The 26,434-nt window shown below is 42.0% G+C and overlaps 4 protein-coding genes across 4 annotated transcripts in view; 1 reads left to right on the top strand and 3 right to left on the bottom strand.

The window, feature by feature from the left end:
• Nucleotides 1-1,782: 1,782 nt before the first annotated feature.
• Nucleotides 1,783-4,565, bottom strand: LOC139922411 (chymotrypsin-like elastase family member 2A). The gene is made up of 4 exons (XM_071912929.2): nucleotides 4,535-4,565; nucleotides 3,360-3,505; nucleotides 3,015-3,167; nucleotides 1,783-1,800 (listed from the first exon to the last, which is right to left on the bottom strand). Exons 1-4 carry the CDS (start codon nucleotides 4,563-4,565, stop codon nucleotides 1,783-1,785), a joined length of 348 nt encoding a protein of 115 aa, XP_071769030.1.
• A 1,324-nt stretch (nucleotides 4,566-5,889) lies between these two features.
• Nucleotides 5,890-10,612, top strand: sbspon (somatomedin B and thrombospondin type 1 domain containing). Its single transcript, XM_071912947.2, has 5 exons — nucleotides 5,890-6,494; nucleotides 7,628-7,822; nucleotides 8,387-8,465; nucleotides 9,261-9,437; nucleotides 10,376-10,612. The coding sequence occupies exons 1-5, from the start codon at nucleotides 6,269-6,271 to the stop codon at nucleotides 10,491-10,493; spliced, it is 795 nt and encodes a 264-aa protein (XP_071769048.1). The 5' UTR covers nucleotides 5,890-6,268; the 3' UTR covers nucleotides 10,494-10,612.
• Nucleotides 10,613-10,770: 158 nt separating this feature from the next.
• Nucleotides 10,771-16,953, bottom strand: terf1 (telomeric repeat binding factor (NIMA-interacting) 1). Its single transcript, XM_071912946.2, has 10 exons — nucleotides 16,766-16,953; nucleotides 16,381-16,473; nucleotides 14,943-15,070; nucleotides 14,410-14,496; nucleotides 13,790-13,939; nucleotides 12,449-12,561; nucleotides 12,244-12,270; nucleotides 11,852-11,955; nucleotides 11,564-11,649; nucleotides 10,771-11,403 (listed from the first exon to the last, which is right to left on the bottom strand). The coding sequence occupies exons 1-10, from the start codon at nucleotides 16,950-16,952 to the stop codon at nucleotides 11,242-11,244; spliced, it is 1,137 nt and encodes a 378-aa protein (XP_071769047.2). The 5' UTR covers nucleotide 16,953; the 3' UTR covers nucleotides 10,771-11,241.
• A 5,534-nt stretch (nucleotides 16,954-22,487) lies between these two features.
• The window catches only part of kcnb2b (potassium voltage-gated channel subfamily B member 2b), a 74,448-nt gene continuing 70,501 nt past the window's right edge, over nucleotides 22,488-26,434 (bottom strand). Inside the window, exon 2 of the mRNA XM_078291436.1 lies at nucleotides 22,488-24,488. Within this exon, the coding sequence (XP_078147562.1) occupies nucleotides 22,488-24,488 (2,001 nt within the window). The remainder of the gene's footprint in view (nucleotides 24,489-26,434) is intronic.

Genomic DNA, 26,434 nt, shown 5'->3' with positions numbered 1-26,434 from the left:
GTGAACTATTCCTTTAAAATTAGCAGAGTTGATGATAGATTGAGTGGTAGACTGTCTGTATGTCTCAGTAAGTCTCACCGCCCCCTGAGAGATTTCTTGCCCTGCTCCACCAGCCAGTCAGTCATGTCCTCAGCTGTCAGCTCAGATGGGACCTGCTTTTGTTGCTGACGCCTCAAAAACTGCACCATCATTTTTTTCTACAAGACAATAGAAAACATCAGATGTTCTCATGTATAATCATAGGAGACAGTTTACCAGAATTTGTCAGGTGTTTTATTTTGTGCGGGCCTGAAGCAAAAGTGGTTCTTACTTGTACTTGATAATATTCCCACTCCCAGCAGAGCTGTACAGTCTCTTTGTACACCGGAAAATTGAACAATACCTTTGAAGGAAATGAGATAATGTCACTCAAAATCCTCTTATGCTACATGCATACATCAGCTCAAAATCTTTACAATTTAACTGCAATAAACAATGCTCACATACCTTGATGAGTCTATAGATGACCCTTTCTCCTTCAATCCAGTCCATGGATGTTTTGTTACTGGATGACAAATCAAAAGTGCAGAAACACAATCAAACCTATTACCAAACTCACAACTACAGAACAGATGTAAAAGCACTCAAACACAGTTGATACTGGTGGCTGAAATGAATTGAGGGTGTGGGCAGAGATGACCAGGGAAAATACATGTCTGGGCAAATATGATGATCAAGATCGATCAATAAGTTGCCTTTACATTTTTTATTTAATCACACAGGAATGTCTTTTTGCAAGGCAACACTTGAATAGATGTTAATCCTGTGTTTTGACTTGGTTAGTTGGTTGGTATTGGGATTGTAGCCTACATTGCCCTAAAAAACTGCCAGGTGTATCAACACTTTTATATCCTTGATACGCACACTGTGTAACATTTTGTCAACATTGCAGGATTACACAGCCCAAGTAGATTAATAAACACTCTCACGTTGTCTACATGGCAGCTTCTAATGCTATGGTATTATGCTGCAAGTCTGACTTCAATTCCTGCCTTGTCATCTTCTCCAAAATGTTGCTTGTTGTATCACAAGCTTTAGGTCCAAGATGCACAAGCAACAGTTTGAAGCTGTGGAGAAGAGAAGTATTGCTTATAACAGCATTGCGAGCCAAAACAGGTTTTGGCTCGCAATGCCTATACTCGTAACACCCCACCACAGGCTGCATGTGCAGGGTTCAACCAAAAAATAATTTCTCCTTTTCTGGTTGTTTCATTTGATTATTAGAGGCTGTGAAGCTGCTATTCAGCATTTCACATGAAAAAGGCAAAAATTTGAGAAAAATCAGGAAAATTAGACGTGATAATAAATTTAGGTATGTTTTTTTCCAATCCCATAAATCATCTCACAACCCCCCAAAATGGGGGGTCCCGACTCCTAGGTTGAGAATCACTGTGTTAGACCTGGCCTGTCTAGTATTAAAGCACCAACCCTTCCAAAAACTCACAGCGCTTGGACTCATACTGTGATTAGAGATGAAGATCAGCCGTACTGCTGTGACTGCCCATCATAATATGATACAGTAATACAATGTCAATGTGATGTAACTCAATGTGATGTTCAACATATAACATAGGGGTATTTTTGTACACAATCGCCAAAATCTGTTACCTTTTGGATGTCTGAACTCTTATTTAGAAAACCATTAAGATTTTGAAAAGGAGGAGAAGAACACAGTGTTTGCACTACATTCTTTATTTTATGATCAAGTGCAACAACCAACAACAACACAAACCAATCCACGTCTTAGTTCCTGATCATGACCTAGAAAAAGGAAATCATAAAGAGATGTTTTAAAATGCTATTCCAGAGGGAAACTGGACTGGATTAGATTGATATTCAGACTGAATGGCCATTTCGTTTCCACTCCACTATTCAGTCTGACATTGCCTCCATGCTAGCCGTTTTCTGTGTGGGGGGGGGGTATGATTTTCCCCGACGTATCTGGCCGCTCTGACGTTATTTTCAGTTACACTAATGCTGGGCGTATTTACTAACTTTACCAACAATGTTGGTTTTTGACAAAAAGATGTTTGTTAAGGAATGATTTCAACAAATATTATTCTGCCGAAACGACAATGAAAACCGTCCCATGAACGCTTCAAATTTTAGTCCCACCCACAAAGGTGCTGATTGGCCGATCACTTTTCCGATCGAGAAATCGCTGTTGAATAGAACAACACCAGACTCTGAAGTCTTCAGGAGTCTGGAACCAGGCTAGGACTGGATGCTTCTTAATCACAATATATCTAATCCACACTCATCTGAGCCACACATACTTAAAGTTGGACTAAAAGTGAGATTTAGATTATATTATTCTTGTGCATATATTTTATGATAATATGTGCAATTTGCAATGTATTTCATTCTGGTAAATGACTGCATTTCCTATGCTAAGTTTGAAAGGAGGATTTTATTTGCAACATGAATATTCATGAAGAATACAAAATAGGGATTTTTGTGCATTCCTACCACTGACAATTGGTTTTCAAAGTATGCTGTCTAATGTCACTTGAATGACACTTCAATGATAGATATTCTACACCTGTATGGCAGGTGGCACACACACACATTTTAAATGTAACTGATAGACACTTGAGTAGGAGTTGAGTACAAAACTTGGAATTTCATGAACATTCACATTTTAACACTCAATGATTTCCTTTTAAGTAAAACCATTTTCCTGCTTTTATTTCAGCCCAACTTTAACAGCCACATAATCACCACCAAGAAATGGCTGCCCATCAATAGCTCTGGGTTTTAACGTTAATTGCCTTGTCACAATAACAGTAAACCGTAAGCATGCTGAATCTATCTGCAGAGCTGTAAGCAACAGAGACAGCACTGCACTAACATTGTCAGGTGGAGCCAAAAAAACAATCTATGCACTGTACTGTAAGGTACTTTGGAGAAGTGTCCACTAAAAGGCACATATTATATTAACAAATACTGTAAAAGCCAAGCCCATTTCCACTCACATTGTTGATCCAGGAGATGTAGGCGCTGACGCGGGTGAAGACGGAGGGCTTCGTGGGGTAGTTGCAGCCCATACTGGAGCCGAAGCTCACCACACCGTGAACGTCCCATGAGCCGTCAGGGTTCTGGCAGTTCAGGGGGCCACCAGAGTCTCCCTGAGGGGTAACAGAGCCAGACATGATGTTCAGGCAAAAGATGGCGAAAACATTTAGAAATTGTACATATATAATAATCATTATGGCACTGTGTAAAACTATTCTAAACTGTAAGGCTGGTATATTCCATTTCTATATTACATGAGATTGTAGAATAAAATTTAGGGGTTGAGCGAAATTAATGTGACTCACGTTGCAGCTAGCCAGCTGTCCATCTCCTCCAGCACAGATCATGTTCTTGGTGACCAGGCTGCCACACCAGTCAGGCTTGGTGCAGTTGGAGTGGCTGCCCACAGGCAGGAGGGCCTGCTGCAGGATGTCAGCGATGGGACATCCAGCTGTGGAAAAGAACAGGGCATTCAAATTTTGTGCTGTAGTCAAGACCACCTTAATCAAGTCCAAGTCAATTCCAAGACCAGGTCCAGTTGAGTTCAAGTCAAGACCAGGTCCAAAGGGCGTTGAGATCAAGTCAAGGCCATACCAAAATAGGCAATAAACAGTGTACATGTCTTTCCAAATGTAAAAATAAAGCTTAAGGAGTTTCTTAAGGATCAACAGAGATGATAGCTCTGGACTATACCCTTCAACATCCAACTAATTAATGTATCTTTTAACGTCATTAGGCCCATTTATTTAATTATGACTAATCTGGTCCTCCATAAAAACTATGAAATAATACAAATGGAGTTATGCAGTGACCAAAAAGTGTTAAACAAATCTATTCTAGATTCTTTAAAGTAGCCATCCTTTGCCTTGATGGAAAGGCAAAGGCTTTGGAAAGAAATTCATACAACGGCATCAACTTCACTATTTATATTTGTCGAAAAAACAAATTTCAAGCATTTAAGCATAAGCCTTTAGATCAAAATGGCTTTAAGATAATGAAAAACATAGTACATTCAATCAGGGGTGTCCAAACTTTTGACTGGTAGTGTAAATATTCTGCGTGAAATGATATATCAGATGAAACTGACTAAAATACAGTGCAGTAGATGGGAACAGAGAATATGCATGAGTCGTTTTGAGGTCAATCTGGGTTCAATATACAATGATTCAGACACATGCTCCTCAAGCCTCCCAGTGACGCTGCTGCTGATGATGATTATGGCGAAGATGAAGGCTATTACTGTCGCTTGACCTGCCTGCTCCATGGCGCGAAGGAGAATCAAAGGACCCAAGGAGACCCCCCTCTGCTCTCCGCAAGCTGTTTTGCCAGAAAGGGGAGGCGAAGTATCCAGAATATTACGAATATCTGCCCCTTCTGCAGCAGTGGGCGCAGGGAGGCCTCTTTCCCGTCCAGCGCTCCCTGCAGAGGCCTCATTTGTTTCCCATGAGATGGAGGAGGAACTGGTCAAACAGAAGCTGACCCTCAGGGGAGTTCACAACATCCTCAGACATTCAGGCTCCTTGAACAAACATAACAGTGCAAAACGCATTTCGTCTGCGCCCTGCAAAACCTCATATCTCTGATTTTGCCATTTTTTTCAGTATTGCAATATTAAAAATCTATTGTAAAATGATAAAAGAATGCATGGGTGTCCATCCGTTTTTTCTCCATTCCTAGAAAGTTCACTTTTGCAGGCAACAGGTTTTTACAGGACGCAATTTCTTTTTGCACCATATGTAGCTGAGGGTAAAACAGGGTAAAAAGTGCCATATAATATTGTCAACTTTTACTGTATGTATGTAAGAAATCCTCACAGAATCATAAAAATCATCATAAAAAAGTTTATCTTCTAAGCCTCTCTTAATTGCACTCACAGCAGCAAATCTAATAGTCTGGCTAATCAATCAAACTGACAGTGATGTGCCCCATCCTAATGAGATAAAACAATTAGGCTTGCTAGGAATGTCACAGACATGCCTCTACAGAATCATATCCAAGGAATCTGTCATCTATCTTTTGCCAGCTCTTTATGTCAAGAGTTATAAATCAAGGCCACGCCCTGGTCTGCAAATAATGTCATGTACACTAGAGCTTCTCGTCAATGGTCCTCTGTCCTGGTGCAGACTGACACTGACGGTGATATTCACCCGTGGTATGTAGGCTATCTCATCTGCATTTTATCTGAGCCATCATAGTAGGCCAACAGTGCATCCTGAAACTCAAAACTTCAAACAGATTACGTCTGACTGTCTAGCAAAGGCTCGTCACTGAGCAAATATCCCATGTGCAACAGGGAGCAGAGAAAATCTGATGTGGGTATGCTTCTGGTAGATTGCTGTGAGCAAAAAGAATGAGAAAAAGGGGAGAGAGGTGAGAACCAAAGGGTGGCTTTACAACACACAGCGGGCCCTCTGGCGCAATTATCTGGAGCCCTGCCAATCGCTCGCATTCCTCTTGCTCTTTTGGGACTCGGAGTGCCGGGGTGGCAGAGAGCGGCCGGGCAAAGGCTGGCATCAGGGTGACAGCAAATCTGCAGGGAGAGGGCGAGAGAGAAGAGGGATAACAAAATAAAGCAGGTGAGGCAGAGACAGGGGACAAAGAGAGAGAGAGAGAGAGAGAGATACAGAAAGAGAGAGATACAGAGAGATACACAGAGTGAGTAACAGAGGCGGGAGGGGGAAACGCACACCAAACACACCAGCTCCCCCCTCCCTCTCCCTCGTCCTCATTGCCTCCTCCCGTGTGTGATCAACTGGAGGGAGGTACTCAGCTGGGAGCAGGGAGAGAGAGAGAGAGAGAGACGGTCTCTGAAGAGAGGGACACAGACACAACAGAGACATGGGGAGTTTGACCAGAGCTGGAACGGGGTATTCTGTCCCGCGGGTCGCTCTGTAAACCTGTTTCTGGAGGGAGACAGAGGGGCTGTGTGGAGCCGGACACAGGAATTCCAGGTCACAAGGGCTCCTGTGGCAGAGCGTATGGTCTTGGCTGGGTTGGGCTGGACTGGTATTCCACCCTCTCCCTCTCACGGTCATGACAGAGGTAGCGTAAGACCTGAGCGGGAATAAACACACGGAAAAGAGGAGAGCACCTGAACACTGTGGAGGGACACAGGCAAGTCACATATTAAGGCAAGAGACAAGAGACTCTTTTTAACTTGCTTGGTGTAGCTCCAGGGGTTGACTTCCGACCCGACCCCCTTCTTCACCCTCTCATGATGGGATCCTCTGTGGAGTTTGCCTGGTTGTTGCTGGCGGTTGCGACTCTGGGCGTGAACCACCTGGCGTCTGGAGGGTGTTCGGGGAAATGCTGCAGGGGAAAAGACTCGAGCTGTGCCACCACCGACTGGAGGATGGACCGTGTGTATGGGACGTGCTACTGTGACGAGGGCTGCGTCAGGACCAAGGACTGCTGCTTTGACTACTTCACAGAGTGCCCAGGTGAGGAAGGGATGGAGGGATTGCACACAAGAGGAAGTACAGTACAGCTTGTTTTTCTGTACACACCAAACCATATCATGCCAGCATCAGATAACCTGTAGAACAGTACCTGTAGTTTGAGATAACCCAAAGTCATACATAAAGATAGACTATCTTCTGGATCTGCTCATCAGGTACAGAAGATAAAGACAGATAGTAAAGATAGATAATTCACTATGCCTGCTTATCAGTAGGTTATTGATGTTTTTATCATCACATATCTCTGATAACACATGGCTGGCAGGGGAGGATGTGTTCCAAAATTCCATATGTTAGATTGTCTGCATTTATATTCACTGTTAAGAGCTTAGGGCAGAGGCCTAACCAACTGTTACCATTGAGTTGCCCTATATATTCTTCTATATACCCTCTTAACTTGTGACCTGTACTGAATACTCCATCAGCAGCTTTTATTGTCGTTTGTTTCCTGGCTACTTCATCACAAAAAAGGCTAATCACATCACCAAATAACTGAAACCAGGCAGGCTGTGCCTAACCTCATTTCAGTGGACTGGCCCACATAATGGAATTAGTTCAAATATTTGAAGAATGTGATTCTGTCAATCAGTTGTAGCAATTACAGTCCAAGTCAAACAAGCAGAGCGTACCTAATGTGTGTTATAGGCCAGTAGTCACTAAATCTGCATGCTTAATACATCAAAGCTTGATGCTAAAGCGCAGAGAGCAACTGAAAAGAAAATCACAGGATTAGATAATTGAACGGGTTGGAGTTCAGTTGGCCTGCTCTCAAGCCACTTGTAGTTGCGCAGGAAACACAAATTCTACAAGTCAAAATCAATCTTTCATTGATCTCAAGTTATTTCCAGAATTTTTAGCCCCTTGGTCGATTTCTTTTTACTCTAAATTCCTCTGTTTCTCAGGAAAGGTAGTTATCCAGTCTGCAGCAATACAGTTGGGTGATCCTGTTGCTGGGAAATTGGGACTCAGAAGTGTCACTTCTGTACACACTTTGATCTGAACCAATTACTGTTGGGCCCAGCAACTCTGGATTTCTTTTCAATTCAATTTTGTGTTTCTGCTACCACAGAGGCAATGTTCTAACGTTTCTCCCGCATTATGGGTGTCACATCCAGCTCAGGACTGTGCAGTGAGTGAGTGGAGCTACTGGAGCGGCTGTGCCAAGCCCTGCCAAGCCTCAGTACGAGTCCGTGTTCGACACATAGAGCAGCAGCCCGGGAACAGCGGAGAGCCCTGCCCCGGCCTGGAGCAACAGGCAGGCTGCAGGGAGTACAGAGACCACCAGGGGGGGAACTGTGGTCTCAACACAGGTACACACACGCACACACACACAGAAGGGAATAAACTCAAACACCAACATGCATGTGAGAGAACACAGTTAGGATCAATTCACTTGTAATTCTAAATTAAGGCTGATTCTAAAGCCTTCATTTTAATGATTTCTTTCCATAAACTGGATGAAAGAGCATAATTAATGGTATTTTTCTTAATTTTGATTGGAGTGAATGAATTGAAACTGAATTAATTCCAACACTGGTAGAACACAGACACAAACACATACACACAGAGAAGGGAATAGGCATGCACAAGCTCCAACACAAATATGCATGTGAGAGAACAGACTTTCGGTCAATTCAATTGATTCTGAAAGTTAATTTAAAGCGAACACAACAACGATTTGCATCATTTCTTCATACAAGAGCATTTTTAATGGCAAAAGAAAAGCAGTTTTTCTCATTTTAAATGTCTGCCTTAATGTTTTCCTAATAATTTCTTCCACACACACACACACACACACACACACACTACTGATCTTTGTGACAGGGGGTTTTATTTGTTGTTAATGAAGACACCGAACGGCTTTCTCCTGTCAGGTCCAGCGTTCATCACCAGCATGGAGTTTGGTAAGGGAAGGCCCAAGCATGACAGCTATGGAAACCCCCTGGATCCTGGGTAGGTTTCATGGCATGCTTCTATAAAGCCGCCCTAAGTACTGTGAGACCGCAGATCTATAGCAGAGGACTTTAATAGCTTTAAATTCAAGAGTTGAAAAGTTTATGGCTGCTGCCAAGGGCTAACCTCCTTTCAGTGCTCTGATCTGTAATTCGAAACCTATTGTGAGAAAAAAAAACCAGCCCATCTCTTTCTCAATCTGCATGAGCTACCAGTAGGTGTTAGCTCACCTGGGCATCTGTCTATTACACTGACACAGACCATTAAATACGGCAGCGCTGAGTCCGCCCACAGCCCTTTGAAATTAAATACGTCCAACTTTAATAAGGGCTGTCACATGAAAAGACCATGCACAAAGGTCTGGGTGACTTAGGTGAGGTATTGTGGGCAGCTCACACAAACACAGTGTACCTATGGGCTGGATTCATGTTATCATTCACATTTCATGAGGGGTGTTTCCATGCTACCATTCACTGAATAATATGGGTCACTTACTCTTTTCATGAAGTACACTGATGAGGTGAATCCAGGTAAAAGCCATTATCCCTTATTGATTTCCCTTACTAAATCTCTACCAATCACAAAGGAGGAGATGTAGATAGAGAAGCAGGCGAGTTTGAAAAGGCTTTGAGACAATTGAGATGTGGGTTGTGCAAAAGGAGCTGCAACTCAATATGAGGAAGATGTCCCTAATAATTGGTACATTCAATGCATATGCCATCTTGATTCAGTCATCTGAATATCCCAGGAATTACTGCAGTGTGACCCTTATGACGCCGCCCCTCTTTCCCCCAGGTTCTGCGTGGAATTCACACTGGCGTCCCGGACAACCCACTGCACAGTGGAGAACCGCCCACACACACACTGGATGCGCTACATAACAGAAGGCTTCAAAGTGTGTGTGGCATGCCAACCACCTGCCATGCGTAACAATAGTGGCAGCTGCCAAGGAGATGGTCAGGAATCAGACAAGTATGAAGTTATGAAACATCTCAATGTGCATTCTTTCAGCAGTGTTGTTTGAGTGTAAGGTTACATATTTGTACATGCAGGGGTCAGGGGGTCAATTGACGGTTAGTGGAATTTCCTCAAAACTGGATACCAGAAAATAATGTCAAAAAAGGCTTATATCTTAATCTATCTCTAGTTGTGTCATTATATCAATCCCATTTTCATTTTAAATTTTTATTCAAGTGAATTGAAGGAAAATTCACTCTAATCCTGGCAGTGTTCAGAATAGTGCAATAAGGGCAAATACTTTTTTTAACGTCTATGACCCACTCTTTTTGCTTTCAGTCTCTCTCTCATACACACATACACACAGAAGAATGGTTCGCACATTCCTCTCTTCTCCTAAGGTAGCCTGTGCCCCCCACCACTTTCCTGTTAAGATGACCTTTGCTCATTTGTAAAGTTTTAACTTCAAACCTACACACTACAAAGTCAAGGCTCCTTCATACACCACCACAAAGTCCTCCGCTATTCGCTGTGGAAAAAAACACAGTAGACACATTAAACCCTTCAAAACTAGTTTAACATCATTCAGTGAATAGGAATAAGTAGTAATAGCCTTAGGTTAGGGAAATGGCTGTGTGCCTGGAACGTTGCAGGTTTAAATTCATGAACCAGTTGGAATAATCCGGGCAGGATAAGCTCTGTCCTCCTTCTAGAACTACAGTTGATGTGCTCTTGAGCAAGGCACTTAATCCACACAAAAACAGCGGAGGACTGTGGTTGCACTGGATACATGCGAGTAGCTCTATGAATATAAAACAGGATGATGCAGAAAGACAGCATAATGCATGCTCTGCAAAAAAAATACCTTACCGAGATAAAAGGTTAAAAAAACCCATTCTCTCGAAAAGCACGCTGATAATACATAGAAACCGTGGGCTGTGACTGTGTTGCAGAGAAGCCGTGCTCCACTGGCAGGCAGTGGGGAACCCTCGCTGCAGCGGGACGTGGAAGAAGGTGCAGAAAACCCAGCAGTGCAGCTGCCCGCCACAACACAGCTTCCTCTTCATCTGAACCACACAGAGCACCGTGCAGCGACGCTCTGGTCTGGCGTCTTCATCATATCACAGCCAAGTTCATCTCGTCAATGGAACTGAAATGCCCAGAGTATTAAGATGCCTAGATACTCCAGGCACAACTTTGAAGAGGACTTCTGAGACTCAGCCTCAGTGCAACGCAATATCTGTCTGTTATAAAGATGCAACACATCCCATAAAGGAAGATCAATTCATTCCAATCATCACTATGAACATTTTGCATTGTCGAGTTGAATTTAATTGCATACTGTGTCAAAACAATGGTATAATTTGTATTTGAACAACTCTTTCTAGTACAGAACATTAAGCACATATCACATTTTATGTGACATAACTTTATTGTAACATGCTGCTTTTGTATTCTTCTCTTTAAAATGAACTTGCTACAAAAAGTATTAATTTAAAACATTAAATATACAAATATTTTACATTTGCTAGTGCTTGGTAAAAAAACACAAATGTTGTTCCTTATTATAGAAAGCAAATAGTCCACACTCCATTGCTCTGTGTTGAGCGCCCTCTGGTGGTATTTGATTTTCTTGGTGCAATCAAAGCAGCAGCTTACAACACAGAACAGATTCAACAAATGGTGCAAATATTGACACGTAATCTACAGATTGAACAGGGTCTAATTCATCAAACAGTCAGGCTTATGAAAATACAATTATTTATTTTACAAGAAAATTGTTGTTATAGAATGTTAGTTAGAGTGGTACTCTCCCCCTTCAGCTGACTTCATATGTCTTCATTAGCACTCTCCAGCGGTCTTTGAGCATGGTGCCGGTGCGACCTTCAAAGTCATAATCCAGTAAAATGCGTGACCACTTCCCCACGCCGTGAAGTTTCACACCATCCTTCAGATTCTTGTCCAGCTGCCTTGTCCATTTCTGAACAAAGTAAAACATAAACGTCATCGGTTCAGAATTTCTCAGAAAGAAATTCCACCCATGCAAAATGTAGCACTTGTGCGCGATTCTTAAAACAGCTCTATTTGAGATTAATTTGATCAGACACAACCCTGAATGAGCGCTGTGTAGTTTCACTGACCTTTGGTGGCCGCCTTGGTTTTTTGGTCTTCGAGGTGTTCAGTGATTTCTCAGGCGACTCTTGTTGAAATGTCAGACGAGCCATTTCTGACAGTGGGAGAAGATTTAACATTCAACTTAGCTATTGTTGGCTTCATTTTTGCTCAGAAATAAAAGACAAAGTATGAAGGATAATGTGCAGATGAATATATTGCTAGATTTTAGATTCCATTAATGTACTTCTACATCAAGTAATATCACTATACATTAACTTTTAACACAGAAATATCAAAGGATAGAGAGAACTTACCACTCTTGGAAATTGCTTGAGAATTGAGAACGACACGAGGCTTCTTGCAAGATTCAGGTTTCCACACATCAGTAATTTTTGTTGACAGTAGTTTCTTTTTGGCCCTGAGGAAGAACAATACATTTTAACAAATCAATTGTTGACCCCACACATGCTCACATGTTTTAAGGCTGGAGAAATGGGCAGATGTCTGGTACATGCATAATGACTGCAATTTGACAGTACTACCCCTTAAGAAAGTGACACCAAAATAATGCACAATAAGTCTGATGCTTTTGGAGTTAGTGTTATCAATTTACTGAATTTCTATATTGACCGAAACACTTGAAAAGACACTGATAGCCAAAGAAAAGATAAGAAAAAGGTCAAACTTAAGACTCAATTCTACTAACCTCACAGATGTAGAGCTCTTCTTATTCCTGTTGGGAGAAGGACAGTGTACATTACAGTGTTCATAACAGAAAATGAGCATTTATGAAATGGAAGTGGCTCATGAGTAAATTTCAATATGTATAAGTGGGCCCATTCTGAAATAACAGAGCAACAGTGTTCCACTCTAGCCTTTTGATAACAGCGGAATTAAGGGCCATTTCCTACTTTGCATCCTTCTCTGTTGAGTTGTTGGTTGTTTCTGAGAGAGACTCGTCCCGTGTCACCACGTCCTCCACAGCCTCCATGTTCTGTGATGACTGGACCATCTTAGTGGCTGCCTGATAGATGGAGAGGCAGACATAAACACACAGACAAATGCAAGTTATCTTTTATGAATATTACTTTATCATACACTTCCAAAACAATTTCCTTTCAGGTTTAAGGTTGGCCATAATGTGAAATTGAGCAAAACTCATTGGGCCTGTCATTAAAATACCCATCTAAGTTTAACCTTGGTCAGCGGCCACTATGTAAATCATTCCTGAAACTTTCATGAATAAGCAAGTCTGTTAGACCCTGAGGATGGCTCTGCTGAATGTTGCAGTTTGCCCTTCCAACTAATTTGATGACAAACTCTCAATTAGCTATGACTGATTATGCCAGATCAGCACCTTGAGTCAGTGCATCATTATTCAAAAGGAAGAGGGTACAGCTAAACAGGCCAATAAACAAGCTCATCTGGGATTAAGACTCATTAAGTCTTAAAAAATCTTTGTTAAACCTTCCTCGTTAGCAAGAGCAAAGCAACTTTTTATGAAAGGAAGCCAGAGTCACAGTTAAGCATCTGCTCATTCACTCATCTGTAACCGATAACATCCTACCCCACACAACCAAACTGATAGCTGAAGTCTGAGTTGGGCAACCTGAATTTGGGACTGACGAGTCGACTGCAGCATGCTGTCAAGTCGTTTTTGGAAAAAGAAAATGCTGAATTGGTAAAAAATTGATTCTTCAAGTTCAATAGTCATCCAAGTCCAACTGACATAAATTCAGATGAATTTAAAAGTATTTTGAATGCAGTGAGTCATAGTGCTCCCGGCAAACGGGCCGATAAAGAACCTGGTTAGCTTTTGAATGTAGTGTGAATGCTTGACGGCAGGGAGTGTTGCCAACTAATCATGTGAGAATGACTGACATTAGGAAAAGTTTCAATATAAAAGACTGATCAAGCAATATATTGGGGGCATTTTAAAACGTCATTTAATATTGCGGTCTACAGCACTTGTTGATTGCTTTCCCCAGAAGAAGAGGTGGGGACGTGATGTGAGCTTAAAGTGCCTTTATATGCCAGTCTGGTGGTGTATGTGCCGTGGGACAGCACAGAATCTGTACTTGTTTCAGCTGAACCAATGATATTAAATGAATCCCTCTTCCAAGAACTGTAGCTACAGTCAAGCTAGGATCTGTTTTAATTTGTTGCTGACTTTAACACATATCACACACACTATCATTGCACTATCATTCAGGAAGTGACTGTGGGTCAGATGCTGGGGTCACGGCGTGTACCTGGAGGAGGTAGTCAGAGGGATTCTTCTCCAGATAGGCATCCAAGTATGACCGGACTGTCTCCAGCAGGCGGCTGAAGCTGAAGCTGAGGAGGAATGGGTGGTAGGTGTCCCTTTGCGTCACTATTGTTGACAGCTTAACTCGCAAGTTCTGTGGACAAATGTTAGTTGTAACAAATGTTAGTTATTACATGTATTTGTGTGACTACAGCTGGGCGATATTGACAAAATCAAATATCACAATATTTTAGACCGAACACCTCGATATTGATAATGTGATGATATTTTGGTGATGAGTATTCATGCTTTCATAAGATATTTACACAAGTTTATTTTGAAAATTAATTATGATCATTAGTAATCAGCAATAAGTAATGTGGATATGATGAGCAGGTAAAGCCAATCATTTACTCAGCCAGAACAGGCTAATACGTTCAGAAAATTGTCAAATTGTCAATCAAAATCCCGGACGATATCTGTTCTCATATCACAATATCGGTATTATACGATATATCGCCCAGCCCTATGTGTGACCAGTCCAAAATCTTGCCACGGCACCAAATATACCAGGATTGGCCCTACACTACTGCAGTGAACGCAGACAGTAATGGAAATGCACACCTGTGGGAAGTCATGTTTCTTCTCAAACCACTTGAGGGCAGAGGAGGCCATGGATCTTTGGCCTTTCTCCAAGCACACAGCCACAGACTAGGAGACCGGAGCAAAAGCATTAGACACATAATGCTCAAAATGAGAACAAAGCATTCCTGTGTGACATCAGGATTTATCCTTACTTGCTCCTTGAATTGATGATACCTATTCATTATAGTCAGCAGAGCATGGTGTTCTCCAGAATGACTTTTTATCATCCAATCACGCCAGGACACATTAAGTGCCGTGTCTGGACTGTCCAGATCAGATTTTGCTGGTGTTGAGCCAGACCACATTCGTAAGTGGTGAGGCTTGCATTGTGAGTGGAAATCTACATTGTATGGAGCATATAAACATGTGCATATAAACAAAGTAAAAGACAGAGAGGAAGAGCGGGAAAAGGAAATGCGGACAAAGATTTAAATGACATGTAGGTACATGAAGGTTTTCAGGCCAAGTGTAGTGTAGCAGCTAGTAGGGACCCTAATATGCTATGAGATTACCTGGACAAACAATAGATTGGCGATGTTTTCAAACAAACTTTCATCTGCCACAGTGTCTCTCAGGGCCGGCCATATACTGGCCGCAGACATCAGAGGCATCACACTGTCATCCTCCTCAAACTGGACATCTAAAAAAATAACAACAATGTAATGCAGGGTAAAAACACATCACTCACTCAGGACCACAAGCACTAATGTACACACCAGACATACCTCAGTATGGTTTGTCTGAGGGTGTGTCATGAGACAAAAGATTCAGAAACAATTTGTCAAAACATTGACTCTGCCTCTTTAATATCTACTTTTTTTTTTAAAAATGTACTGAACAATTGAGGGTTAAGATAATGAATGAGTTAGACTAAAAAAGGTGCATACCAGCATCATCAAATTTTGTCCACGTTTCACCCCTTGTCTCCTTACATTGATGGCTGCTGTCTACTGCTGTTTACAATTATGTGTTAGTGTTTTAGTGCTGTATGCAGCTTACCTTGTGGCTACCACTGAATCCGATGCAGTGCCATCTAAAACACTGCCAAAAGTCTTCAAATTGTGTATCTTGGCATTCTATCATTGCAAAACTTTGGCTGCCAACACTGTGTTTACAGAGGAAGCATTTTGCACGGCGAGAGACTGCGATGACATACAGTTAAGGGTGAGTTGGGATCAGTTTCAAGTTCAACTGGTATGCATCAACAGGCGTGAACTGAAAAACTGACCTGACGTCAGTATTTTGGGGGCATGTCCAAATTCTCTTTCTTGAAACAACTCCCAATCAAATATCTGACACAAGAGTGAGAGGGCAGGTACGCAGACAGACTCATGATTGATCCGTGCAAGTGATTTGGTGTTTTGCCGGCTCAGTGCAGCTCAAAGCAACAGTGACCGAGGCTGATAGCAGTTGACAGCTCATGTGCGGTGGTCCACTTGCGATGACTTACCCTGATTTGCATATTCAAAATGGCTTAACTTCCGAGACTGTCTGGCTGACAAAGCAAACGATGGTAATTCATAAATTAGGACTGTGAGGTGTTGTGTGAGAGAGGCCTTGTAGGGTTTCATTCAAACTTTGCTGTTCATAAACATAAGACATTGATACATACATGGATACTACTAAGTACTCACACATAAATATTTTAAACACACAAGTATATGCAAGTGTTTCAAATATTTATGTATGAGTATTACATATGTATGTATAGGTGCGTATGTGAACGGCAAAGGTTGAATAATACACAGCCTCTCATAATGGTGAGCTGTTGCTGAGAAGTGTGAGATGCTGCTGTGAGATGCTGAAGCACAGATCACCTTTGTTTTGAGCTGCTTCCACTGCTAGTCTCTACTGAAAAATAGTAACACTGCCGCAATGATAGACAAACTATGCAGATTAAAAATTATGTCTAAGGCAGGAGTCAATTCAATCGAGAGTGTAATGTCTTACCAAAGTCTTTTCCATGCATGATTCTTGCGAGGAAGGCACATATCATCCTTTTCTGACCATGATCAGTTTTAAGAGAATGACCCTCAGCAATGGCTGAAAAAGAGCGAATAGGAGCGTTAGGGAAACCTCCCAAGTGGATTTAACGGTACAAAGTAGCGCTATCAGGGATTGAATCTCTTAGTGTAACAGTTAGTCTTTGAATTTTACCAGGTTGTAATGTAACTTTACGTTACATGATGAAATTGTAAGCGAATAAAGTTAGTTTCGCGTCCTGAACATTAGTGAGACAATTTCCATTTAGCTCAACTTCCATAATGCTTTCCTACAAATGAAATGTAAGCTAGGTAACGTTAAGGTTTAGCTAACAATAGCTATCATTATTTACCCTGGAAAGTCGAAAGCGTTTCAGTGAACTCGTCAACTTCGCCCTCTTTGAAGTGCCGACACAGACTTACAAACGAGAAGTCCAGCATCCATCCTGTCGCAACGGCTGTTACGTGGGAAAATTTTACAGTTTTATCTGTAATATTTGTTGTTGCTGTGGCTTTGTTATTACTTTCAGGCTCGTCCATGTTTACAGTTTACTTTAGAATTTCCGCGCGCTTGTGTCTTTGAATGTAGTCTGGCGTCGCGCTACCGCCTGCAGCGCTCTCTGGCGTTAGGGAGGAGTAACTACAAGCCACAGAGATACTCGTCCACTTTTACACAAATCAGTGAAGTGATAATTATTTCAACAGCCATTTGCCTCAATAGGCTAGCTCAGATGATCCCACACTTGCATCTCAGACCCCTCAGTAGATATATATCAGGCCAAGGATCCCCATTTATGAAGATTTTGTTCAACCCACTCCCCCCATCTGAGAAGCATATTCTTGTTGGATATGACTGGAGTGGTTTCCACACTACCTATATTGTAGGTATGGAGAAAACTGAGGAAAGGAAACCCACACCAAAACAGTCATTCTTACGTTCTCATTGTGCTGACTGCTGTTAAATGATATAATTGCCAAATTAAGATGAGATGAAACCTTAATGATCCCTGAAATTGGGTCATTATAGCAGCAAATAGCAATAGGATATAGCAAAAAAAAGAAGAAAAATAGAATATAAACAAGAATCTAAGAATATTAAGGTTATATACACAACAGACAATTCCAATTCTAGTACATAAGTAGAATGTATGAATGAAAAGAATGGGAAAAAATATAATATAACAAACATAAGAATATTCCTCATTTTCTTGGGGACCCAGAGAATTTATTGGACTCTACTTTGGAAACCTCTGGGATAGCCAACTGAGAGGTAAAGTTGCCCCCAAGGGCCTAGTTATCCTACCACAGATTAGCTTCCCCACTCCTTTTCCTAACCTCTGCCTCCAGATAAGTGCTGAAGGCCAAACTCTCCACATCAACAAATGATCAGAAACAAGACAACTAAATAAAATTATGGCTAAGCCTGACAGGGTTTCTGACCTTGGCAGGTCTTTTCTTTCCGTTAGTTAGAGATATTTTTTCTTTTCAATTTCAGGGGATACAGTTTCCAGGCAGGCAGTCCATGGAGGATGAATTGGGATTGTAAAGGAATGCACCCAAGGGCATTTTCTAAAATGACACATTTTTCCGCTTCTGAGCTGAGAACACTACTGCAGAATAAAGACAGAATAAAGCTCATTCAAGTTTAAAAACTTAAAACAAGCATTCTGTGGGTCCATAAAATCACTCTGTGATTTATGGAGCAACTCCACGTTTTATATGTTAATGACAGAGCTTCTGGTTTCTAGCTTTGGGAGAGCTGTTTATGTTCATAAACACTGCTTGGACTACTAAACTACAGAAATGAGGCAATCCATTAATTGTGTCTATTGGAAAGAAATACATTTCTCCTTGGTGATAAATGGTTATCAACGGGTAGTCACAGATTGCTGAGTAGTCTGCACTTTTGTATATGAAAAACAACTTAGCATACCGAATGCAATATCAGTTTTAATTAGTGCTAAGTTGAGATGATTTATTAATTCATATATTTGTATTATATAATGTAATGGATCCTCATTATGCAAAAATGTACCCAGAAAATGCAGATGTAACCTACAAAAAACAGCCAATTTGTACAGTAGAGAACACCAGACACACACGAGTTATATACACATTTATTTGTTATCCTGCATATGCTAATAGACGTAATGGGGAACAATGCTCTACAGAAATGTTGACATACATGTACCATAACAAAGTGTTCTGTGGTCACATAATTGTTCGGACTACTACATGCATACAAAGATGCTGCTTTGTACAGAAACAGTCTGTAGCTCAGAATGTGTCTAATGATAATGTCCTTCAAAAAACTGAACAGAAAAAAGTCAAAAAACAAAAACAAAATCCAAAAAGTAAGAGGCAGAATACACGGAGACATGGGAAGAAACAATGTAGCCTTATGCGTTTTAGGGAGTGGAGGAGCAAGGTTTGCTAAGCACGCATGGGTGACACAGACAATACCCATTCTCTCAGAGAAAATAAAGACACAACCTTTCCGCTCTGTACAGTATCACAGATGATAATGCCATTGTGAGACAGTAAGACAGAGACCAGTCCTTTTGCTGTCAGCTCACAGAATGAATTTCAGCATCCACACAAACATCATCCCAAGGGAACATAGCCGATCAATCCAAATCCCTTGTTTCTCTACTCTACCTGTCAGAATGAAGGATTACTCCAGGCTAACATGGAGACATGATTACTACAAACAAGGGATAAAGGGAAAAAAAACACCTTAAATTGAAAGTACAGGTACATAAAAAGAGCTTCAACAAGAAGGCTATCATAACCTCCTTTGAAAAAAAAAAAAAAAAGAAAAAGATAAAAGACAAATGAAAACCCAAAACAAGAAGAACCACCATTGACCCCGCATTTAACATTTGTTCTTGACAAATGCAAATAAACACTTTGGATTGCACCAAAGAATCTGCAACTGAGTTTCCCGTGTGGGATCACTTTACATGAAAGATAATTCCACGACCTCTCACATGAATCTCTGATTACTGAGTCAAATTATATTGGTCTGGGCATATACACAGAGTAAAGGAAATATGGACCACAACTGATCACTGATGCGATGGAAGCCTTTGGGAGGACTCCTTTTCATCTCTCCTCTTTCTCTCATGGCTTTCTCTTATCTTATAACCCCAAAAATCCACCGTTTTTTTCCCAATGGAGCACTGTTCCTGAGGGCGTGCCACGGGGATACAGCCTCTAAAGCTGCAAGGATTGGAGCACCCCGTGGTGTCAGCATGGGAGCAAATCAGAAGGATCAGTTCAGTGACAGTAGGGATCTCTCCCTGTCTGTGGTCAATCAGTTTGACCCATTACTCAGCGGTGACTACTCTCCCTCTCTCTCTCTCTCTCTCACTCTGTATCTCAGTTCTTTAACACATTAACGGCCTAACCTCTATCCCCGTGTCTGTGCTCTTCCCTGCCTCACTGGAGACTGATGGGGGTGGACATGTGGTACACAGAATACCCAGGAGGAGGGAAGAAATATTGCCGCTCCTTACTCTGGGAGCCAAGACATCAATGTGGATTTGACAACATCACTTTTCAAAAAGTACAGAAGGAACTAGTTGACGTTAGCTGTTAAAGAAAAACAGAGAATCGATCCAATCGGAACATCAGAGAGTTATAGAAAACCTGAGAACTCAATAACATTACTTGTATCTATTACATAAAGACCTGATTTCTCCTATAAAATTAGAATTTTCTGTACAGTGCTATATGAACAAAGCCAAATGACTTGCTACCTTCTCATAAACAGCAGTATTATGAAAAGGCACGCATCATTTCAACCACCGTATGGCAGGAAATTGTGGTCGTGCTCCATTTTGGTTTAGAAAAAATAGAATCATTCTCAACGTTAATTCACAAAAAACATAAAATCCTTTGTGTGTGGCCATTGAAATTAGATTATCTTATCTCCCACAGACATTGTTAGATTCTTTTGTAAATCTAACAGTAATATAAAAGGCCCTAGTGATCAATTTGGATCCCTGTTCCCAAAGATAATCAAATTTGAGGTCCATTGACATCTGGCATTGAGGTGCATGACAGCACATGCCAGCCATATAATATGAAAAAGTAAAAGTCAAATTCTCCATTTGCATTGTTTGTGATATTGTGGTAGTTGTAACACTGTTTGTTTGCCTCATATTAAAGATATATCATTTGAAAAATACAAGTAATTTCTGCCTGTACACTTACAAATCCCATAGACAGAAAATAAAGTGCCACAATTCTTGGCCTGCATAGATTGCAGTATGCGGTATTGCACTTTCCACACTTCTCTGTGAGAACAAAAAACAAAAACACAAACAAACAAAAAAACAAACAAACAACAAAAAAATAATTCACCCACTCACTTTCTGTCGGTACCATTCTGGTTTATGTGGCTTTCTCAGACTCACTACTAGTACACAGCTAGTACACTCAACCAAGTGCCATGCTGAAACAATAAACAAATATTCCAGCAATAAATTGGAATCAAAGGCAACATACAACAGATATTTTCAGTCAGTGAAAAACAAAAGCAAGAAAGAAGACAAGAAAAAAAAACCTTTGGGTTTAAGTTTGACTGAAATCAGTTTTGTTCACAATAAAACACAATAAATTACAGTCCAAGACACTACGGATATACAAAAAAAGATGCCTTAAATAATCAGCAGGATCGGATAAACTTGCAGTAGTATGGAACAAATGTCAACAAGGACATCAGGGTGCTGAGGAGGTGACAATGACAACAGTGCAGGTAAACCACCCATAAGGAAAAGAAAACTCAACTACTGTCATAGTACATGTTACCATATTGTTACTGAGCAGCTGAGATAGATGAAAGCATGACAGTGTGCTTGATTTGGTCCATTGATATCGCAAAGATTATTGTCATCTTTTTCCTGTGGTAGACTATCATTTCTGAATTGCCAAAATGGATAATTATAGTGTAAAGCGTATATGTATGTTAATGACCAGATCTATTGTACTAATTAATAAATATTCTTATTCGATTTATGGAATCTCACTTCCCTACTGTAGAAGGTTTCTACAACCAATCTAGGCCTACGTATTTCATATTATATTCTTAAAACTACATTTAGATGTATATATCTGATGTCAGAGAGTAAATAATATTAATTTATGTGATTTGGATGGAATCGAGAGGCCGAACGAGGAATAAAACATGATATTTTAAACCCTGTCCTAACTTCTGAAACCAGCTGATAAATATTTTTAATAGCTGAAGCATCTGGTAGTTCCTGTCCTTACTGGTTACATATTTGGCAACTACAGGTGTATACTCATTAGAGGAGGTTTTATCCTTCTTGCCCACGTAAAATGTTTCGGTCATTAATTCAAAAGTCGTATATTGGACGTTCAACTGAAAGTTCAACAGTCGTTATGAAAACCAAAAGCAATAACGTCAACATTACAGTTTCATACACCATTTCTTCACACAAAACATTATAGGGTTGTCATGGGAACACTTTGCATTTCCACAAAAGGTAATGATATGTTTTTTATAGGTCGCTACGATGCAACACTCGGTCTGAGGTCTCTCGATTCAACCCCTCCCTCCCTTTTCACATTAGAAATATTTGTACCTTCAGTGAAAGTGTTTTCTTTTGCCATCCTGTGCATTGTCATTGCCTTAGTTGTCCTAGTATTTACAGTGGAGCGCTTTCAGCAAACTAAGCACCGTAAAATATCTGTCTTTTTTAAATGCATGCTTTTTACAGATAAGTCCCTCTGTGCATTTCTTTCTTTTGCTAGAAAAAAGATACTGTCAATATGTACATCGGGAGGACCAAAATGTCTACATAATTTGATAAATTCCCTCTGTTTTTCTTCTTTGAGCCCATTGTTTTTGTCCCAAAGTCATTCCCAAATCTGCATGAAGCACTGCAGTTTCTTTTTCAGCGATAGACAACAACACAAGTAAAAGGGACTTGTCATGCCATGCAAAAATATCTTTCACTACAACTGCACCCTTTTCCCTCTTCCTCTTCTCCCAAACACCAGGCTGAGGTCTGTAATGGGTCTGTTCCCTCACAGCTCCCCTTACAGTCACATACTGGTTTCACAGGTCGGAGAGAGGCTCCCATCCCCCGGTATCAGGTGGATCTCGGGTGTAAACATGTGGTTCTCCACTTTGTGTCCACTTTGGTTGCTGTCAGCCTTGACGTCCTCGCTGGCCCCAACCACACCTTGGGTGCAATTTTGCGCCGCCATCTTGGGTGACAAGGGTGCAACCGCAGCGCCCGCCACCTCCATCAGATGCTTCTCTCCGTGGTTCTCTGTAGTTTGATCTTCGTCGCCGGGTGGGGTGTCCACCACCAGCCTCTTAGGGGACAAGGGGCTGGTCTCTTCCTCTGTGGCTGGGAGCAGCACCTCTGAGCTGGGGATGAGCGGTGAGGTCTCCCCCTCTGGGGACTCATCTTCCAGGAGGCTGGAGCTCATGTCCCCAGGAGAGGTGGTGCTGGGCGGTGTTGGTGGGCCTTCAGCGGAGGTTTCTGTGAAGTTGACCTTTAACCCTTTCACTTTACGGGGGTTGTTGCCTCTGGGAGAGCTCTGGATGTTCTCCACAGCTCTGTTAAAGCTCTCCTCTTCCTCTATATGGAGCTGTGATGCGTCACCTGGGTTGAGCGGGACAGATTCATAGAGGCCATCTTTGAGTTCCTCGTCCTGGGAGTCTTGGTCATCAATGGCCCTCAGCTGGCTAAGATCCAGAGGGGGCGGGGCCCTGGGGTGTCTGTCCTGACACAGGTTAGCTCCATCCTCACCTGAGTTGGGGCCCTCCTTTCTGACATCAGCCGAGCAGCTGGCAAAGCTATCGGCGTAGGAGGGCGGGACTTCCTTCATCTCCAGCTCCACTTCCTCTCTCTGTGTGAACTCGGGGCTGTGAGACTTCCTAGGTGGCGTGGAAGGGGCTGTCATGGAGGTGCTCATAGTGCTCATGGAGCTGGTGGTGTTGAGATTGGTGAAGGACTGTGACTTGGTCATCTGGTTGTACATCTCTTCCAGTTTCTGAACATTAAGGTGCTGCGGGCTCCTGTTCAATCGCTGGGGACTTCCAGTGGTGGTGATGGTGTTGCGGTGCGGGGAGCCTGGCAGTAGAGAATCAGGGTTTCTCTTCTCTGGGGACTTGAGGCTGGTTTCAGAAGAGGCGTGCTGGGCCGGGTCACCCCAGCGTCTGGGCGACAGGTGGTTGTCCAGGGAGGTTTTGTCCTCTCCTTTCTCCACCACCACATCCATCAGCTCCATACTGCGGGCAAAGGCATCTTTCAAGTTCATAGAGACAATGCTGCCATTCCTCTTGGCTCTCTCCAACGCCTCCCTCCTCTTGATGGCCTTCTCCTGCCTCTTCTGCTCCTTGTAGAACTCAGAGAAGTTGTTGACAATAATGGGGATGGGGAGGGCAATCACTAGCACTCCTGCGATGCAGCAGAGCCCGCCCACTATCTTTCCAAGCAGAGTCTGCGGGTAGATGTCGCCGTAGCCCACTGTGGTCATCGTGATGGTGGCCCACCAGAATGAGGCGGGAATACTGGTGAATTTGGTGGCATCTTCGTCTTTCTCAGCAAAGAAGACCAAGCTGGAAAATATCATGATGCCCATGGCCAAGAATAAGATGAGCAGCCCTAATTCATTGTAGCTCCTCCTCAGAGTAAACCCTAGAGACTGGAGCCCTGTGGAGTGCCTGGCCAATTTCAGGATCCTCAATATTCTCATGATCCTGAATATCTGGACCACGCGGCGCACATTTTGGAACTGCAGCACGCTCTTGTTGGACTCAGTTAGGAAGATGGTGACATAGTAGGGCAGGATGGCCAGCAAGTCAATGACATTCAGTGGGCCTTTGAAGAATTTCCACTTGTTAGGAGAGGAGAGGAAGCGGAGCAGGTACTCCATGGTGAACCAGGCAATACACACAGCCTCCACGTGGGCCAGCTGGGGGTTGTCGTTGGCCTGGCCAAACTCGTCTATGACCTGAAGCTCCGGTAAGGTGTTGAGAGACAGAGCGATGGTGGAGAGGACGATGAACAGGATTGATATGATAGCCAGGATCTGGAGAGAGGGAGAAGAGCACAGAGAAGAATAAAATATTAGTGGGGTGCAAAGAAATGTCTTGTAGTCATGTAGTTCAGATGAATTTCGTATATGTTGACAAGTTTTATATTCAGTAATCAAACGGGACGGAAATGAATAATTAATGATACACACGTCAGGAAAATGACTTTCACTGTTGCTATTAATTAAATTAAAAAGGAGACTAAATATTCAGCATCAAAAGCAAATGCTGCTTGAGAATCCAAAGTGTGTAATATAAATATCTATTACAAGGGACTGAGCCACAACATGTTGACTGAAGAACACAAGATATATAACTTTTATTCCTCAGTCAACATATCATCTTGTGTTCCTCACTCAACATATTATGGCTCAGTCGTTTGTGGCAGATTTGAGATGCGTTGTGAATAATCAGAGGTGTTTGGTTTGAGTTAGAGACAGAGAGAGACGCATAAATAAATGCTGGAAGCGGCGGAGTAAAAATGGCATGAATAAAATGGAGTGTTAGAATAAAGCAGTGGCTCTCTTTGCCTGAAAGGCTGACTGGGAGTGTTCCTGAATGAAAATGAGCCCTCCATAGGAAGAATACAGAGCATGCCGTAGCATTTTAAATACGGACAGAGGGGGATAGCATGGCAATGTGAAATGGCAAAGGTAAGGAAGGTAACGAATGAGTGATTCAATCTGTGAATGACTGCAGCACTGCAAGAGAGTCCCAAATGTCCCATTCCTGAAGTAAGGGGAAATAACTAGGCCAGAAATCGGTTTTGGAAATAGGGAAATAGGTGTGTGTGTGATCTCATGCACAGTAGATAAAGGTCTAGAATGATTTTAGCTCCACCTGTTGACAACAGTCTAAAAGTGCCTCTATCTATCTTAAAATAAAATAGATTATTTTTTTAAATAATCAAAGAAATTGCAAAGGAAAAGCTTCTGAAAAGTGGCAGCTACTGTTCGTTCGTGTGAAATGTAAATGATGAAAGTATTATGCTTTGATAGAATCAGTAAGTTCGGTAAGGAGATGGGTAAGAACATCCACCATAATCCTGTGAGGTCAGCATGGCATGTGGCTGCGTTTCAACTGCAGCTCCTTACCTTGGCCAGGTAGAGGAAGGATTTATTGACCTTAATAGATTAAACCCGGCCTGAGAGGCTCTGACTGAGGTTCGATATTTATAAAACGAGGGTGTGTGAGCAATGTATATGTACACTGAGTGGGTGAGCGTGTTTGAATGCGAGATGATTCGAGTGTGTGTGTGTGTGTGCGTCTTGTTGGCACAGAGTGAGGAGTATTACATGGCTCTCTCATCCTCCCCTTACTCTTCTTCTGCCTCCTCCACCTCTTCCTTTCCATACTCCCCCACCTCTGCCTTGCACCAGCGGCAGAGATAAAACCCTCCTTAGTATGCTGTTGGGATTAGCTGAGTTCCTCTTTCCGCAGCTCCACTCTGCTCAACACAGTGTCTCAACCCACACAGGTGAAAAGTCTCTGTCCTACACTCTCTACAGTATTGCAGCATAACTTATCTAAAAAGCTGCTCCGACGTAAGGACGACTCAGTGCATGGAAAACTCAGCATTCCTTTGTGAGGAGGCCTCTTCGACCTGAGCAATATAAAACCCATTAAAATCTAATGAACAAAGATTGAGGAGTCTCACTCAAGATAGGAAAACAAGACAGCCTGAATACTAATCACGAACCGCATTAAGTTGCAGAGCACATTCATTATCTTAAATAAATTTAAACACTGCCAAAAGTAAATGAAATGTCTGGAGTCATTCATTATATCTCCTTTGCCACTTCTGATCATTTTGGCAAATATGATCTGCAGGGATGGAGCTCAAGGATTTCGCAAAGTAGCCCAGGGGTTTGCCATTTCCATACTCTCCATTAGCCCTTATTCACACTCCAGCTAGCAAGGACACTAACTCACACTGAAAAAC

The sequence above is a fragment of the Centroberyx gerrardi genome, chromosome 22 (assembly GCF_048128805.1).
Source record: "Centroberyx gerrardi isolate f3 chromosome 22, fCenGer3.hap1.cur.20231027, whole genome shotgun sequence".
Taxonomy (NCBI): Eukaryota; Metazoa; Chordata; class Actinopteri; order Beryciformes; family Berycidae; genus Centroberyx; species Centroberyx gerrardi.
The sequence above is the reverse complement of the archived record's forward strand: the minus strand, read 5'-3'. Positions and strand labels throughout refer to the sequence as shown.